This window comes from Triticum aestivum, chromosome 6D, assembly GCF_018294505.1.
Source record: "Triticum aestivum cultivar Chinese Spring chromosome 6D, IWGSC CS RefSeq v2.1, whole genome shotgun sequence".
Classification (NCBI taxonomy): domain Eukaryota; kingdom Viridiplantae; phylum Streptophyta; class Magnoliopsida; order Poales; family Poaceae; genus Triticum; species Triticum aestivum.
This window is the reverse complement of record NC_057811.1, coordinates 333,665,036-333,681,461: the sequence shown is the minus strand read 5'-3', so window position 1 is coordinate 333,681,461 and position 16,426 is coordinate 333,665,036. Positions and strand designations below refer to the sequence as shown.

Here is a 16,426-nt window from a genome sequence, read left to right as displayed (position 1 = left end):
CCAGGAACACAAGTGTATTTTTTCCAATTCGGTTCCCTATTTATGTGCCTCGTGGGATACAGAACGAGTGGAAGGGTCAGATTGAGAAATACGCGGACTCTCGGCGGGATTTTGGGTGCTACACGGTGGTGGCCAAAACTGTTTTGCATCCGGTTTGAGGGAATTTGGACGTACGGGTACACCGCTGTTTGAGGCCCCACATTGCATGGCAAGAAAATGTCCGAACATGATGGTCCGGTCCTCATCAGGCTTATGTGGCAAACTTTGCGAACAACCATAAAACAAGTGAAAATGTACTAATGCGATACGTGAAAATTACTGGAGTATACGTAATAAACATGACAATGGTCTCCGATATTTGCCAGGGAGGGAGAAAATCCTAGAGGTTAAAACAAATTACTGCTGCACCTTAAGTAGATTAAAACATCAAACAGACTCACACAGAGGATTGAACACTTGAGGCTTTGCGGCTCTTGGGGATTGCGCCAAGAGGACGCCTGCTCGTCTTTTTGATACGCTCGATGATATGACGAGGGGCAGGAAACTTTAAAAGCTAGCATTAACCTTCTTGGTACTACCAGGGGAAGAACATTGACCAGAGTTAAGTAAGTAACGGCATCCATCAATTGGTCTAGGAAGTAGGGCATGGTACTACTCTACTCTATTCTGAATCTGAATTCTGATGGAACATGCATTCAGAGTCCGTTTTCTAAACAAGCGAGCCTGCGTGAGGTGAGGTATGGCGCAAGGCATCTTCGTGCACGCATGCTTGATCATGCATGGTCACTCAGGCCTACTAGTACTACTCCACTCTCACTCTGAGTAGCAGCCCGTCAGCTCCGAAGAAAGAAAAGGAAGAAACCATACCAAAAGCCAAGACCATTGCCAAACCCAGACAACGACGCCTCCTTGCAGGCTCGCCCTCCTTCACTCATTCACTGTCGACTCCCGCTCCAAGCCGTCGACAGCACTCTCCAGAGATCGAGGCCATGGCCATGGCACGCCGAACCAACCACACCGCCTCGCCCCCCATGAACGCCACGGCGGCGACCATGGTCATCTCATCTCCGCCTCCGCCGAGGCCGCTGTCCCACGCCACCGGCGACGTCTGGGGCCCCTACTCCAGCTCCCGGGCATTCTTCTCCAACGTGGCCACCATACTCATCATCCTCGCCTGCGTCTCCCTCCTCGCCTTCTCCCTCCACGCCGCCGCCCGTTTCCTCCTCCGCCGCCTCGCCCGCCGCCGCGCCGCGCGTGCGCGGGCGCAGGCGCAGGCGCAGGGGCAGCCGCAGCCGCCGAAGCCTCCATCCGACGCCGCGGCCACCGAATTCTCTGTGGAGGCCGGGGCAGGGGCGGGCGTTCAGTTGGCCGGCGGGTGGGGCGACGCGGAGTGCGCCATCTGCCTGTCGGAGCTGGCGGACGGCGAGCGCGTCCGCGTGCTCCCGGCGTGCGGCCACGGCTTCCACGGGGCCTGCGTGGACGGGTGGCTCGCGGCGCGCGCGTCCTGCCCCACCTGCCGCGCGCCGTCCCGGCTGTCGCGGGCCGGAGAGCCCTAGCCAAACCAGGCCGCTGTCACCTCCGGCGCTGGGTCGGTCATGGATCCATCGTCACTCTGTCTGTACCGCTGACAAGAAGCGACATCAAGTGCGTCGCGGTGGGGGAGCTTGCCGGAGCTCAGCTCTGTCGTCGCGTGATTTGTAATCGAGTGCTGCTTGTACTACTCTTTGAGGGCGTCTGACAATGCAAATCGATTGCAGCCATCAGCTCGGATCGTAATTCGCGATCATCCCTCTTGCATTCTCATCTCATGTAAAACTTGCATTGCATCGTTCGACTCATCCGTTGGATTCTTGCGCAGCCGTTGATGAAGGCCTGCATTATTTGGCGTCCGAGCATAGCAGGCTCGTCGTCAGTGACAAACTAACGAGGCAGCTCTGCTCTGGGTCGACGGATTCCTTCCGGCGCTACCGCGCTAGAGTGGATACGAGACAAGAAGAGAAAAGCGGTAAAGCAGAGGAAGACGGAGTGATAGAGTGGTGTAGGCTCCGTAGGGCGCTGCTGCGAGCATATTACTAGCGGTGGGGCTGCTTTGCGACCATTGTGTAGAGGTTTGGTTGGGTTTCGGCGCGGCAGGTGGCATCGGCGTTCGGCGGGTGGTCACGGTGGAGCCGGGTCGGTCTGATTGGGGTGCGTTGGGCATCGCAGTCGTCCCGTTGGGAGCAGCGCCATTGGAGTATTTGGCGCCAAGCACCAGGGCTCTCAACCTCTCCTCCGCCGACAGGACAATGTTTTTGGTATTCGCTGCCGCAAAGGCTGACGAAGCTAGTATGTGGCTCAGGCTACTCAAATAAGCATATCATACTACTAGTATACGACAGTCGCTCCATTTCTATATACAAGATCAGACTCAAATTATAGATAAGATAAAATTTAATAACGGCTCTGCGAACTAGCTTTTTTTCTAGTTAATTAATAGGATGCATGCAAATTCGATAAAATTGAGTGGATATGAGAAAGAAAGTTGTTGCATGTGTCATTATCATCCAACGCATGCATGATACTAGTAGCTATATCATGGGTTGCTAGTACGAGGCAATATCATTTAGTTTTGACTCGTTTACTATTGATGGCCTTATATATATGCAAAATGTATATTTTATTATCGTCTTATATACAAAAATGAAGGGACTACTACCTTTATAGTGCATACTCCCTCTGTTCCGAAATGTATGTCGCTGGGGAATATGTTCCGACCAGGTGAAAATGGGCAAATGGACCTTTATGCCCCCAGTTCAAACTTTGAATCTGTCCGTCATCTTCCTCAGCGTCTTCCACCTCCGCCTCCGCCCCGGCACTCCACCTCCGCCTCCGCGGCTCTGCCACCCGCCCTCCACCTCCGCCCCGGCACTCCACCTCCGCCTCCGCGGCTCCGCCACCTGCCCTCCACCCCCGCGCTCCTCTCCCACGCCAGGGGCTCCTCCCGGCCCCCGCGCGCCCAGGTGGTGCTCTGCTGCCGCCCGCTGGTGGAGACGAGGTGCTGATCTACTGCCGGCCGCTGGTGGAGGCGAGCTGGTGCTCTGCTGCCGCCCGCTAGTGGAGGCGAGCTGCTGCCTACGCGCGCCCAAGGGCTGTTCCTCCCCATGCACAGGTGCTGCTGCCGCTGAAGTCCTCGCCGCTGGGCAGGAGCTGCTTTAGCTGGAGTTCTCAATTTTGCTCTCCTAGGTTCATCTCCTCGCCCATTACTCCCTCTGCATCATCCGAGTAAACAATTTGATGATCATAAACTTGATGTAATCATCTGTCTTAAATAATTTGAATAATTGCATGTAGTACAATCTTGGAGTAATACTGAAATTTAACACTGAAACTGAACAGTGATATTGAACACTGAAAGATGAACACTGAGTAGAACATGTACTGTCAATACAAGTTTGGACTTGTACTGTCAATACAAAAAATGAGCATGTACTGTCAATTTAACACAGGTTTGGACTTCTTAGTTTCATCAGTACTCCAAATCAGTAGGAGTATGAATTAATGGGCAAAAATAATTGCTACTCTCATTTCAGGTAAAATTGAGTAGGAATAGGAGTATGAATATCAGGAGCATGAATACCAAGAAGGGTAGTGGTAAAACATAGAGCATGGCCTCCGAAAATTTTACCTCAGCCTTACTTTGAACTCACTATCATTTCTGTACTCCATTATTCCCATAAGAGGGTCTCTTTCACCTGTAACTTGACATGATCAAGTAAACTGTGCACATGGCTATTTTTATTTGAATCTTCAGAATGTCCAAACTTTTAAACACTATGGTATGACTGAACAATCTAAAGTGTTTGACATAATTTGATGTAAATAAAATACTCCGGTCATTATTAGTATGCAAATTTGCAGTTAGTGCTTCGAAAAAAACACTATGGGAAATGACTTGAATGGAGAAATGTTGAGATACCAACCTGCTAGCTGAAAGTGCGGCATGCCGGCATGAGAGTGACTGATGCCCTCACACATCTTTTTTCAATAGCCCTTCTTTAAAACAATCTGATGGAAAAAAATTCAAGGTCACAAGTCATATTACTGTAGGGCTCATATTACTGTAGAAGAGGGAAGAGAGAGAAGAGAGCAAGAATATGGAGGTCACAAGAGGAGTATACTACAGTAGCTCTCCTCTTGTTGCAAGTCCTACACTAAACTACTAAAACTACTGCTTGCAAGTCCTAACATAACAGCAGCAATCATCATCAGTACTCCAAGTATCCAAGATCGAATAATTAACAGAAAAACAAGATAACCTAACAGAGCAAGATGGAGTAATCCAAGAAAATTAATTGAAAATTGCTGAGTAGTGTTGTGTGCAAGTGCAAGTACTCCAAATTTGTTTGAGTAGCAAATCTTGGAGTACCGGAGGACTCCAAGTTAAATGTACTCAAAGCAAAATTAACTTGGTGATGCATGCTAAACTTGAGAACCATCATCAGTTGGTACACACATCATTCAGATTACACATGATAATTAATTAGGTGCGATAACTAAATAACCCCAGCAGCTACGTTAGTTAGGTGTAGTAAAAACTCCTACTGCTACTGCATCTTTACCAACCAAATTCAGTGACAGAGCTACTCCATTTTACTCAAAATTCAGTATGCAAAATTAACAGTAATCCATACAGCTGCTTCATACTCCAAATTCAGTATACAAATTCAGTATTCATGTACTACTCCAAGTCCTACACTAAACTACTCAAAGATCATTTTCATTTCCATCTGATCATTTAACGTTAAACAAGCAGTGCAAGCAAGAGAATAGTGCAAACAAAGTATGCAATAATGTTGTACTGCTCCAATTGATCATTTTCATTTCCAAAATGTACTGGTGTGCATCTTGAAAGTTCAACCTCTTACCTTGAAAGTTCTTTTTAGTTGCCTGGAGAACATGGATCTCCCAGACCTCAACTACACCCCACCTGCAGAAGATGAAGATGAAATGGACGAAGATGTAAGAGATGAGATGGACGAAGATGTAGGAGATGCAATTGTTCAAGGTAAATGACTCAAATGATCATGAGTAGAGAGTAAACGACTCAAATGACTTGTGTAAATGCATTGTTGTACTCCATTTGATCATATATAATATATTTTCTTTGTGCAGGTGTTGAGCAAGCAGTTCAGAAAAGGGATATCCTAGATGACAAGAAAAGATATGCTGCTTATGTTGCAATGCATACATTGTGCATGAGTAGAGGGGGAAAGTTTAAGAGAGATGACAAGAAAAATATTGCTGATTTCTTTGGAGTGGGTGTCTGGAATATACAAAGGATTTGGAAGAAAGCGATGGAGCAAATTGCTGAAGGTCTAGACGTAGATGTTTCAGGTCAGAGGAAAGGAAATTGTGGAAGAAAGCCGAAAGACATCAATCTAGAGCAAATCCCTACCATCCCACTAAACAGGAGGTCTACTATCAGGTCACTTGCCTGGCAACTCGGGTGCAGCCCTACGACACTCCACCGGAAGTTCATGCTCAAGTTGATAAAGAGGCATACAAATTGTTTGAAGCCAGCTCTAAATGAAAAGAACAAGAAGGATAGAATGAAATTTTGCTTGTCAATGCTCGATGAGACAACAACACAAACTGAAAGGCCAAAATTCAAGACCATGCACAACATTATTCATATCGATGAGAAATGGTTCTATATGACCAAGAGAAAAAGGAACTATTATCTGTTGTATGGGGAGGAAGAGCCTACAAGAACTCTGCAAAACGGCAGTTGTATTGGAAAGGTTATGTTCTTGACAGCGATTGCTAGGCCGAGGTGGGATAATGAAGGAAATGTGACCTTCTCTGGAAAACTTGGAATTTGGCCGTTTGTGAAAGAAGTTCCGGCTCAAAGGAGAAGCGACAACAGGCCCAGAGGAACATTGGAGACAAAGTCAATAAAAGTCAACAGGCAAGTAATGAGAGAGTTCATGATAGAGAACCTGCTGCCAGCAATACAAGCATCTTGGCCTGAGAATGATGCTGGGCAAACCATCTATATACAGCAAGACAACGCTAAGCCTCATATCTTGCCTAATGACCCAGAATTTTTAGCAGCCGTGGAAAGAACTGGACTCGATATCAGACTAATCCAACAACCTGCCAATAGCCCTGATCTGAATGGCCTTGACCTTGGGTTCTTCAGCTCGTTGCAATCTCTAACAGATTGTTTAAGCCCTAGAACGCTTCAGGATCTTATCAAGGGTGTGCTAGATGAATTTGAAAACTATGATGTTTACAAGCTGAACAGAGTTTTCCTATCTCTACAAGCTTGCATGATTGAAATCTTGAACCATGCAGGGGGCAATGGGTATAAAATACCCCATGCAAACAAGGAAAGGCTAGAGAACTTTGGGATGCTACCTCCAAGACTTACATGCCCTCAAGAGGTATATGCAAATGCCCTGCACAATCTTGGGATAATGGAGAGAGTTGCTTGTTGAGTTGCTTGTCGAGATGCTAGTTCAGATGCTTGAGGAGATGCTTGTTGAGTTGCTTGTCGAGATGCTTGTTGAGATGCTCGTCGAGATGCTTGTTGAGATGCTTGAGGAGTTGCTTGTCGAGATGCTTGTCGAGTTGCTTGTTGAGATGCTTGAGGAGTTGCTTGTCGAGATACTTGTTGAGATGCTTGAGGAGATGCTTGTCGAGATGCTTGAGGAGTTGCTCGTCGAGATGCTTGTTGAGATGCTTGAGGAGTTGCTTGTCGAGATGCTAGTTTAGATGCTTGAGGAGTTGCTTGTCGAGATGCTTGAGGAGATGCTTGAGAAGTTTCTTGTTGAGATGCTTGAGGAGATGCTTGTTGAGATGCTTGAGGAGTTGCTTGTCGAGATGCTTGTTGAGATGCTTGAGGAGTTGCTTGTCGAGATGCTAGTTTAGATGCTTGAGGAGTTGCTTGTCGAGATGCTTGAGGAGATGCTTGAGAAGTTTCTTGTTGAGATGCTTGAGGAGATGCTTGTTGAGATGCTTGAGGAGTTGCTTGTCGAGATGCTAGTTCAGATGCTTGAGGAGATGCTTGTTGAGTTGCTTGTCGAGATGCTTGTTGAGATGCTGGAGGAGTTGCTTGTTAAGATGCTTGTGATTATTTGTGTGGAGTATGTGTGTAACTCCTTGTTTGTGTGCAGTATATGTAAACCCCTTGTGAAATTACTCCATATGTTTGCAAAAGGCTTCTATGGACTGGATTTTACTCCATATATATGATCATTTTTGTTTGAAAAGTTTAATTTAATTTTGTGAGGAGTGCATCATTTGTGTGATCATTTTTGTTTAATTAAGAGAGAAGAAGAGAGGGCACTGGAAGAGAGAGAAAGTAAGAAGAGAGGGCAACACACACACACACACACACACAGAGAGAGAGAGAGAGAGAACTGGAAGATAATCAAGCACTCCAAGAAGAAAGAAAGAAGAGAAAAGAAGAGAGAAATAGGAGTACTCCATTAGTGAAAGTTTCATTTGGTTTCATTTGATTTAGGTCTCATATTGTTGCACTATTGTAAGAGGGCAAAAGAGAAAGAGAAGACAAATGAAAGAGACGAGAGGAGAGGAGAAGAGTAGTTCAGTTTAGTTTTAATTAAATGAAAAGGTTTAATTAACCAAGAACTACTCCTACTCCTACTCATACTCCAAGAACTACTCCTACTCCTACTCCAAGAGCTACTCCTACTCCTAATTTTAAATAAAACTAAACAGCAAGTCCATAGAATAGATTTTACTGAAACTACTCCTGAGTTTGAGTAGCTTGTATGGCATGTCATGATTTTACAGAAACTACTCATATCATGATTTTACTGTCATTAATATGCAAGCAACAATTAAGTTCACAATATTATGCAAGTTAACAAGCTTCAGTAGCCCAAGTTTCAGTAGACAAATTAACACAAGCTACATACGACAACTTTCAAAAGAAGCTACAGCTGCTTCATGAGAATAAGCAAAGTTTCAGTACATTTGATCCATCTGGCCAAATCGAGAAGAAAACAAATCAGGGAAGTTTAACTAATAACTGCAGTTTACCCAGCCCCATGGTGAGAGGAAAACAAGCTGCAGTTACCACACACCCAAATTCAACCAATCTACTCCGGCCGGCCGGTTATCAAGTTCAAAGGTCTTGTTCAAAGAGAAGAAGAAGAAGAATATGTTCCATCAAAGAGGAGACGGGGTCAACCTTGATGCAAAAAGATTTTAAGTTAGTTAAAGGAAAAGGTTTCATTTTATTTTACTCCTACACTTTACTGAAAAAGAAGAGAGTAAGAGAGGACAAATGGTTCAGATAATTTTACGTTAATTGAAAGAAATGGTTTTAGTTTATCTTAATTTTACTGGAAGTTTTAAGTTAATTAAAAGAAAAGGTTTCAGATTATCTTAATTAATGGCTGCAGTTCTTTCAGTTAGTAGGGTCTGCTGCAGTTCTTTCGGTTAGCAGGGTCATTGATGGCTGCAACCACCCAATATACAGGTGAAAACGTTGTTGTGAGGATATGAGTGAAAGGATAAACAAGTTGTTGCAAGAGAGATAATTCTAAGAAGTCAGAAAACTACTCCTTCTAGATCAAACAAGTTGTTACAGGAGTACTCCAACTGTAGATCAAACAAGCAGTAGCAGCAGCTACTGCACCAAAATTAACACAAGATACTGACAGCAGCAGCCCAAGATTAACACAAACTACTGACAGTACCTCTATTAATCTCCTTCCCAACTGTAGATCAAACAAGCTACTCCAAAATTTGTGTTGGTCACTGCATTTCTCATCAGTGCAAATCTGCACACTACTGCATACTCATATCCTCACAACAATTCGTAACAGAGGGCCTAAAACACAGATGTTACTAAAAACTGAAAAGCCTACTGCATCAAAGCTACTCCAAATCAGTGCAAATCCACACTGGAGTAATAAAGTTTACTGCAAATCTGCACACTGGAGTAATTCAGATTTACTGCAACTTCTCTAAATCGCTACAAATCAGTGACTTGTGAGCATGAAGATTATTCCTCGCCCAGCTCAACTTGAAGAATCAAGATTATTCCTCCCCCAGCTAAAAAAAATGCAAGACTATTGCAATTTCCGACGACTCAGCTCACCCTTGTCTACGGGTCAACGATCCTATTCCGCAAAGAACTTGCAGACATGTCTATGGATCGAGGAAATTTCAGCAGCGCCAGGCCAGGGGAGATGGACAGACAGACAAAGGAGCAAAGCTGTAGTGGAGAAGGGACCTTTTCTTGCATGGTTAGGAGGGGCATCCCAGCGCCGTCGTGGATGGTGCGGCAGCTCCGGATGCTGAAGATGGCGCCCTTGACCTTGAGCACGACGGCGCCGTTGGCATCGGTGATGGCGAAGTCGCCGTCGGAGAGGCTGAGCGCCTTCTTGGTCACCGTCAGCGGCACCACGTAGGGCGCGCAGAACTGGTGCCCCACCACCGGCAGCGGCGCCGGTGGGGCTCCACATCAAGCGCCGTTGTGTCGCCGGAGTACTTGAGATGCGGCTCCAGATCCTCCCGCTCGGGCTCCAGATCCTCCCGTCGTCGTCTTCACGCCCGCGCCGGTGCCGCTTGGGCTCCGCTTCAGCGACTCCTCACGCCTATCCACAAGCAGATCGAGGACCAGCGCATGTGGATCCAGCTCCTCCTCGCCCAGCAGCCGTCGCCGACAAATAAAAATGGCAGCTTTGTGTGGTGGGGAGCGGTGAGCGGCGATGCGGAGCAAGACGCCGGCGAGAGGGAGAGAGAGGGAGCATCAACGGGGAGAGAGCGGCGTCGCGCGCGAGAGAGAGAGGCGCCTGGTGGCCGGCGTCGCGCGCGAGAGAGAGGCAAGCGGGGGCGTCGCACGCGAGGGAGAGAGAGCGGGGGTGAGTGGGGAGAGAGTGGTCGGTGGCGTCGGGCGAGAAAGAGGGAAACGTGTCGGTCGGAGGGGTAGAATGGGAAACTCAGGGAAAATCGTAGCCTACGAAAATTTGTTCGTCGAATCGTTTAACGACATACAATTCGGAACAGAGGGAGTATTATCTTAGATTTGCTAGTCCCGAATACTCCCTCCGTCTAGGTGCATTAGGCATCTTAACCTAGGCGTGAAAAGATTGGGCTAGGAGAAAAATTGAATCGTAGAGGAAGCCAATCACATCATTCATTTCTTAACTAAAAACATGCTATTAATTAGGAGACCTCTTCAAATCCCAATAGCGTGTCTTAGAAATTGCATGCATTAGTCCTCCAATTAATGATGGGGTCTAATTAATATGCATGCAACTAGTATTACCTTATTTGTGTCTTAGTGTTTTGAGATTATTTGATTTTCATTACATGCCTAAGAGCATGGTTAATAGTACAGCGAGCTGATGGCTATATGATATTGCCATGTCATCTATAACCAATCTTGTAGTCGATAAGTACAATAGTAAGATATAAAGATGTGTTATTTCATTAATACATGACCACCTCTCACTCTCACATAGTGCCTAGGAGCGCGTGTTGTAGTTGGCTCTTATTCTGTAGCCGGCTCCTCTTCTCTCTCCTCTTCTCTCCCCTCCGTGTCAGTAGAAAAACAATACTTTAATCCTTATAGCCTGCTTACATAAGCTTATTGTACTTGCTCTAATGCACCAAGGCGGAGGAAGTACATGATACTACTATGGCCAACCTTGTTACTCACTCCTTCACTTCCCCGATTAAGATTTGAGGGCAGCTCCAACGCCGCCGACTCTCAAAATAAACATAATATTTGTTCGTCTAGGGTGCGTTTGGTTACATGCATCTTTTTAGGCACTTTGCATACTTGCCCCAGTTGGGTCTGGTTGAGAAAATGCACGCAAAAGTAACATCTGCATGTTGATTGGTTATCTGCATCCCCTCTAGCCTACATGTGCCGAAAGAAAAGGCAGCTTGTTTGGTTGCGGACTTGTTTCTGGAGAAACACAAGTCCGGTTGTTTGGTTGCATACAGGACAATTGTTTGGTAACCCTCCTCGTCGTTGTGGTGAGGTTACCAGAGGACACATAGATAGCTAACAACAAAAGTAGAGCAAGCAGAACAAACAAAGGCACACGTAAAAGTATTAACCACACATTAGAACAAGTTTAACATTAGGATAAGTTTTAAACCAAACAACACCACTGAATATAGTCTTAAACCTGGACAAGCAACAGGCAATGGGCAACATGAGCTCTCTAGGCGGTCACGGCGAAGGCGTCATCGTGCTTCTTGCACTTGGTGACCACCTCCACGTCGTCGTCGTTGAAGACGATCACCTTCAAGGTTTCAGGAGTCAGCAACTTGAAGGTCACCATGTACCAGATCCTGATCTGGTGAACGAGGCGAAGGGGGCCCAATCCTGATCAAGAGTGACCCTGCTGTCGATCACCCTGACCGTGACCCTCCATGCGCAACCGGTGTTCGTCTTGAGCCTGAACTCCGTAGGGACGGCGAGGAAGTGCTTCGTGGAGTCTAGAGGCAAAGGAAGACTCTCCAGTTTCGGAGTAAGGATCACCTTGCAGAAGTGGGTTGGTCATGCCTCCTCGTGGTAGTGCCCGTAGTTCCTCCGCTTGTCGCTGCGGATCCTTCACCACCACGTCATCCTCCAACGGCGGCACAACCTCCTTGCCCTTGTCCAATGGCGACACGACCTCCTTCCCATTGTTCAATGGCGGCATAACCTCCGTGTCGATCTGCATTATAAACAACAGGAAGTTCAAAGATGAACATTCATTCCTAGCGGTCTATCGCTCCTATATTTACCCACCCTACTTACCCAACACTACACTCGAACCCTCTCTGCCTCTCCTCTTCCACCTCTCTGTTTCACCACCTCTCCATCGCCATCAACTCCAACCCCAACCCCTTCCCTGGGGCACTAGATGAAGGACTTTCTTCTTCCAGTGCTCGCTCGGTGATCACACGAAGTTCGAAAACAACACGGAAGTGTGCTCGAACTTCAGCAGCATCGAAGACATGCAAAAGGAGGTCGGCGCTGTGGTAAAGAAGGCTACGATGGAGGAATTGAAGACACTGATTCCTGGCCCACTGAAGGGCCCGATGTTAGTTGACATCCTTGAAGGAAATATGCCCTAGAGGCAATAATAAAGTTGTTATTTATATTTCCTTATATCATGATAAATGTTTATTATTCATGCTAGAATTGTATTAACCGGAAACTTAGTACATGTGTGAATATATAGACAAACAGAGTGTCACTAGTATGCCTCTACTTGACTAGCTCGTTGGATCAAAGATGGCTAAGTTTCCTAGCCATAGACATGAGTTGTCATTTGATCAATGGGATCACATCATTAGAGAATGATGTGATTGACTTGACCCATTCCGTTAGCTTAGCACTTGATCGTTTAGTATATTGCTATTGCTTTCTTCATGACTTATACATGTTCCTATGACTATGAGATTATCCAACTCCCGAATACCGGAGGAACACTTTGTGTGCTACCAAACGTCACAACGTAAATGGGTGAATATAAAGGTGCTCTACAGGTGTCTCCGATGGTACTTGTTGAGTTGGCATAGATCGAGATTAGGATTTGTCACTCCGATTGTCAGAGAGGTATCTCTGGGCCCTCTCGGTAATGCACATCACTATAAGCCTTGCAAGCAATGTGACTAATGAGTTAGTTGCGGGATGATGCATTACGGAACGAGTAAAGAGACTTGCGGTAAGGAGATTGAACTAGGTATTGAGATACCGACGATCGAATCTCGGGCAAGTAACATACCGACGACAAAGGGAACAATGTATGTTGTTATGCGGTTTGACCGATAAAGATCTTCGTAGAATATGTAGGAACCAATATGAGCATCCAGGTTCCGCTATTGGTTATTGACCGGAGATGAGTCTCGGTCATGTCTACATAGTTCTCGAACCCGCAGGGTCCGCACGCTTAACGTTCTAGGACGATCGGTATTATGAGTTTATGTGTTTTGATGTACCGAAGGTAGTTCGGAGTCCCGGATGTGATCGGGGACATGACGAGGAGTCTCAAAATGGTCGAGACATAAAGATCAATATATTGGACGACTATATTCGGACATCGTAAAGGTTCCGAGTGATTCGGGTATTTTTCGGAGTACTGAAGAGTTACGGGAATTCGTATTGGGCCTTAATGGGCCATATGGTAAAGGGGAAAAAGGCCTCAAGGGTGGCCGCACCCCTTCCCCATGGACTGGTCCGAATTGGACTAGGGGAAGGGGGCGCCCCCTTCCTTCGTTCTCCTTCTCCCTTCCCCTTTTCCTATTCCATGTGGGAGGTGGAATCCTACTAGGACTAGGGAGTCCTAGTAGGACTCCACACTTTGGGCGCGCCCTATGAGGGCCGGCCTCCTCCTCCCTCCATCCTTTATATATGTGGCCAGGGGGCATCCCATGGACACACAAGTTGATCATTGATCTCTTAGCCGTGTGCGGTGCCCCCTCCACCATAATCCACCTCGGTCATATCATCGTAGTGCTTAGGCGAAGCCCTATGCCGGTAGCTTCATCATCACCGTCATCACACCGTCGTGCTGACGAAACTCTCCCTCGAAGCTCTACTGGGTCGTGAGTTCGTGGGACGTCACCGAGCTGAACGTGTGCAGATCACGGAGGTGCCGTACATTCGGTACTAGGATCGGTCGATCGTGAAGACGTACGACTACATCAACCGCGTTGTCATAATGCTTCCGCTTACGGTCTACGAGGGTACGTGGACAACACTCTCACCTCTCGTTGCTATGCATTACCATGATCTTGCATGTGCGTAGGATTTTTTTTGAAATTACTACGTTCCCCAACAGTGGCATCCGAGCCAGGTTTATGCGTAGATGTTATATGCACGAGTAGAACACAAGTGAGTTGTGGGCGATACTAGTCATACTGCTTACCAGCATGTCATACTTTGATTCGGCGGTATTGTTGGATGAAGCGGCCCGGACCGACATTACGCGTACGCTTAGGCGAGACTGGTTCTACCGACGTGCTTCGCACACAAGTGGCTGGCGGGTGTTAGTATCTCCAACTTTAGTTGAATCGAGTGTGGCTACGCCCGGTCCTTATTGAAGGTTAAAACAGCACATACTTGACGAAAAATCGTTGTGGTTTTGATGCGTAGGTAAGAATAGTTTTTGCTCAGCCTGTAGCAGCCACGGAAAACTTGCAACAACAAAGTAGAGGACGTCTAACTTGTTTTTGCAGGGCATGTTGTGATGTGATATGGTTAAGATATGATGCTAAATTTTATTGTATGAGATGATCATGTTTTGTAACGGAGTTATCGGCAACTGGCAGGAGCCATATGGTTGTCGCTTTATTGTATGAAATGCAATCGCCATGTAATTGCTTTACTTAATCACTAAGCGGTAGCGATAGTCGTAGAAGCAATAGTTGGCGAGACGACAACGTGCTGCGATGGAGATCAAGGTGTCGCGCCGGTGACGATGGTGATCATGACAGTGCTTTGGAGTTCGAGATCAAAGGCACATGATGATGATGGCCATATCATATCACTTATATTGATTGCATGTGATGTTTATCCTTTATGCATCTTATTTTGCTTAGTTCGACGGTAGCATTATAAGATGATCTCTCACTAAATTTCAAGGTACAAGTGTTGTCCCTGAGTATGCACCGTTGCGAAAGTTCGTCGTGCCGAGACACCACGTGATGATCGGGTGTGATAAGCTCTACGTTCACATACAACGGGTGCAAGCCAGTTTTGCACATGCAGAATACTCGGGTTAAACTTGACGAGCCTAGCATATGCAGATATGACCTCGGAACACTGAGACCGAAAGGACGAGCGTAAATCATATAGTAGATATGTTCAACATAGTGATGTTCACCATTGAAAACTACTCCATCTCACGTGATGATCGGACATTGTTTAGTTGATTTGGATCACGTGATCATTTAGATGACTCGTGGGATGTCTATCTAAGTGGGAGTTCTTAAGTAATATGATTAATTGAACTTTAATTTATCATGAACTTAGTCCTGATAGTATTTGCATAACTATGTTGTAGATCAATTGCTCATGATGTAGCTCCCCGTTTATTTTTGATATGTTCCTAGAGAAAAATAAGTTGAAAGATGATAGTAGCAATGATGCGGACTTGGTCCGTGATCTGAGGATTATCCTCATTGCTGCACAGAAGAATTATGTCCTTGATGCACCGCTAGGTGACAGACCTATTGCAGGAGCAGATGCAGATGTTATGAACGTTTGACAAAACTCGGTATGATGACTACTTGATAGTTTAGTGCACCATGCTTTACGGCTTAGAACCGGGACTTCAAAAATGTTTTGAACGCCACGGAGCATATAGGATGTTCCAAGAGTTGAAATTGGTATTTCATACTCATGCCCGTGTCGAGAGGTATGAGACCTCTGACGGTACTTTGCCTACAAGATGTGGGAGAATAGCTCAACCAGTAAGCATGTACTCAGATTGTCTGGGTACTACAATCACTTGAATCAAGTGGGAGTTAATCTTCCAGATAAGATAGTGATTGACAGAATTCTCTAGTCACTATCACCGAGTTACTAGAACTTTGTGATGAACTATAATATGCAAAGGATAACAGAAACAATTCCCAAGCTCTTCCCGATGCTGAAATCGGCGAAGGTAGAAATCAAGAAAAAGCATCAAGTGTTGATGTTTGACAAGACCACTAGTTTCAAGTAAAAGGGCAAGGGAAAGAAAGGAAACTTCAAGAAGAATGGCAAGCAAGTTGCCACTCCCATGAAGAAGCCCAAAGCTAGACCCAAGCCTGAAGCTGAGTGCTTCTACTGCAAAGGAAATGGTCACTGGAAGTGGAACTGCCCTAGATACTTGGCGGATAAGAAGGATGGCAAAGTGAACAAAGGTATATTGGATATACATGCTATTGATGTGTACTTTACTAGTGTTTATAGCAACCCCTCGGCATTTGATACTGGTTCAGTTGCTAAGAGTAGTAACTCGAAATGGGAGTTGCACAATGAACAAAAACTAGTTAAGGGCGAGGTGATGATGTGTGTTGGAAGTAGTTCCAAAGATTGATATGATCATCATTGCACACTCCCTATACTTTCGGGATTAGTGTTGAACCTAAATAAGTGTTATTTGGTGTTTGCGTTGAGCATGAATATGATTTGATCATGTTTATTGCAATACGGTTATTCATCTAAGTTAGAGAATAATTTTTGTTATGTTTACATGAATAAAACCTTCTATGGTCATACATCCAATGAAAATGGTTTGTTGGATCTCGATCGTAGTGATACACATATTCATAATATTGAAGCCAAAAGATGCAAAGTTAATAATGATAGTGCAACTTATTTGTGGCACTGCCGTTTAGGTCATATTGGTGTAAAGCGCATGAAGAAACTCCATGCTGATGGGATTTTGGAATCACTTGATGCTTGCGAACCATG

The 16,426-nt window shown here is 45.7% G+C and overlaps 3 protein-coding genes across 7 annotated transcripts; 2 read left to right on the top strand and 1 right to left on the bottom strand.

The window, feature by feature from the left end:
* The first annotated feature begins 726 nt into the window (after positions 1–726).
* On the top strand, positions 727–1,838 carry LOC123141575 (RING-H2 finger protein ATL79). The gene has a single exon (XM_044560682.1). It carries the CDS (start codon positions 990–992, stop codon positions 1,554–1,556), a length of 567 nt encoding a protein of 188 aa, XP_044416617.1. The 5' UTR covers positions 727–989; the 3' UTR covers positions 1,557–1,838.
* An 869-nt stretch (positions 1,839–2,707) lies between these two features.
* Positions 2,708–9,959, bottom strand: LOC123144955 (cilia- and flagella-associated protein 99-like). 5 transcript variants are annotated; one of them, XM_044564228.1, is made up of 5 exons: positions 9,251–9,953; positions 4,905–4,966; positions 3,960–4,044; positions 3,665–3,731; positions 2,708–3,248 (listed from the first exon to the last, which is right to left on the bottom strand). In XM_044564228.1, the coding sequence occupies exons 3-5, from the start codon at positions 4,012–4,014 to the stop codon at positions 2,822–2,824; spliced, it is 549 nt and encodes a 182-aa protein (XP_044420163.1). In that variant the 5' UTR covers positions 4,015–4,044; positions 4,905–4,966; positions 9,251–9,953; the 3' UTR covers positions 2,708–2,821. The 5 variants fall into 5 exon arrangements, 2 of the variants coding, with proteins under 2 accessions (XP_044420163.1, XP_044420164.1); XR_006472026.1 differs by lacking the exon at positions 3,665–3,731 and having other exon boundaries at positions 9,251–9,947; XM_044564229.1 differs by lacking the exon at positions 4,905–4,966 and having other exon boundaries at positions 9,251–9,959.
* LOC123144954 (uncharacterized) lies at positions 4,913–6,522 on the top strand. The gene is made up of 2 exons (XM_044564227.1): positions 4,913–5,044; positions 5,152–6,522. Exons 1-2 carry the CDS (start codon positions 4,936–4,938, stop codon positions 6,477–6,479), a joined length of 1,437 nt encoding a protein of 478 aa, XP_044420162.1. The 5' UTR covers positions 4,913–4,935; the 3' UTR covers positions 6,480–6,522.
* Positions 9,960–16,426: the final 6,467 nt, after the last annotated feature.

Bases quoted from the DNA above. Each gene is read 5' to 3' on its own strand.
- LOC123141575 (XM_044560682.1), top strand. From the start codon at position 990: ATGGCCATGGCACGCCGAACCAACCACACCGCCTCGCCCCCCATGAAC.
- LOC123144955 (XM_044564229.1), bottom strand. From the start codon at position 4,014: ATGTGTGAGGGCATCAGTCACTCTCATGCCGGCATGCCGCACTTTCAG. The intron at 3,732-3,959 runs GTTGGTATCTCA...GTCAAGTTACAG, and splicing joins GCCGCACTTTCAGCTAGCAG to GTGAAAGAGACCCTCTTATG. The intron at 3,249-3,664 runs GTAAAATTTTCG...CGGATGATGCAG, and splicing joins GAGTTCAAAGTAAGGCTGAG to AGGGAGTAATGGGCGAGGAG.
- LOC123144954 (XM_044564227.1), top strand. From the start codon at position 4,936: ATGGATCTCCCAGACCTCAACTACACCCCACCTGCAGAAGATGAAGAT. The intron at 5,045-5,151 runs GTAAATGACTCA...TTCTTTGTGCAG, and splicing joins AGGAGATGCAATTGTTCAAG to GTGTTGAGCAAGCAGTTCAG.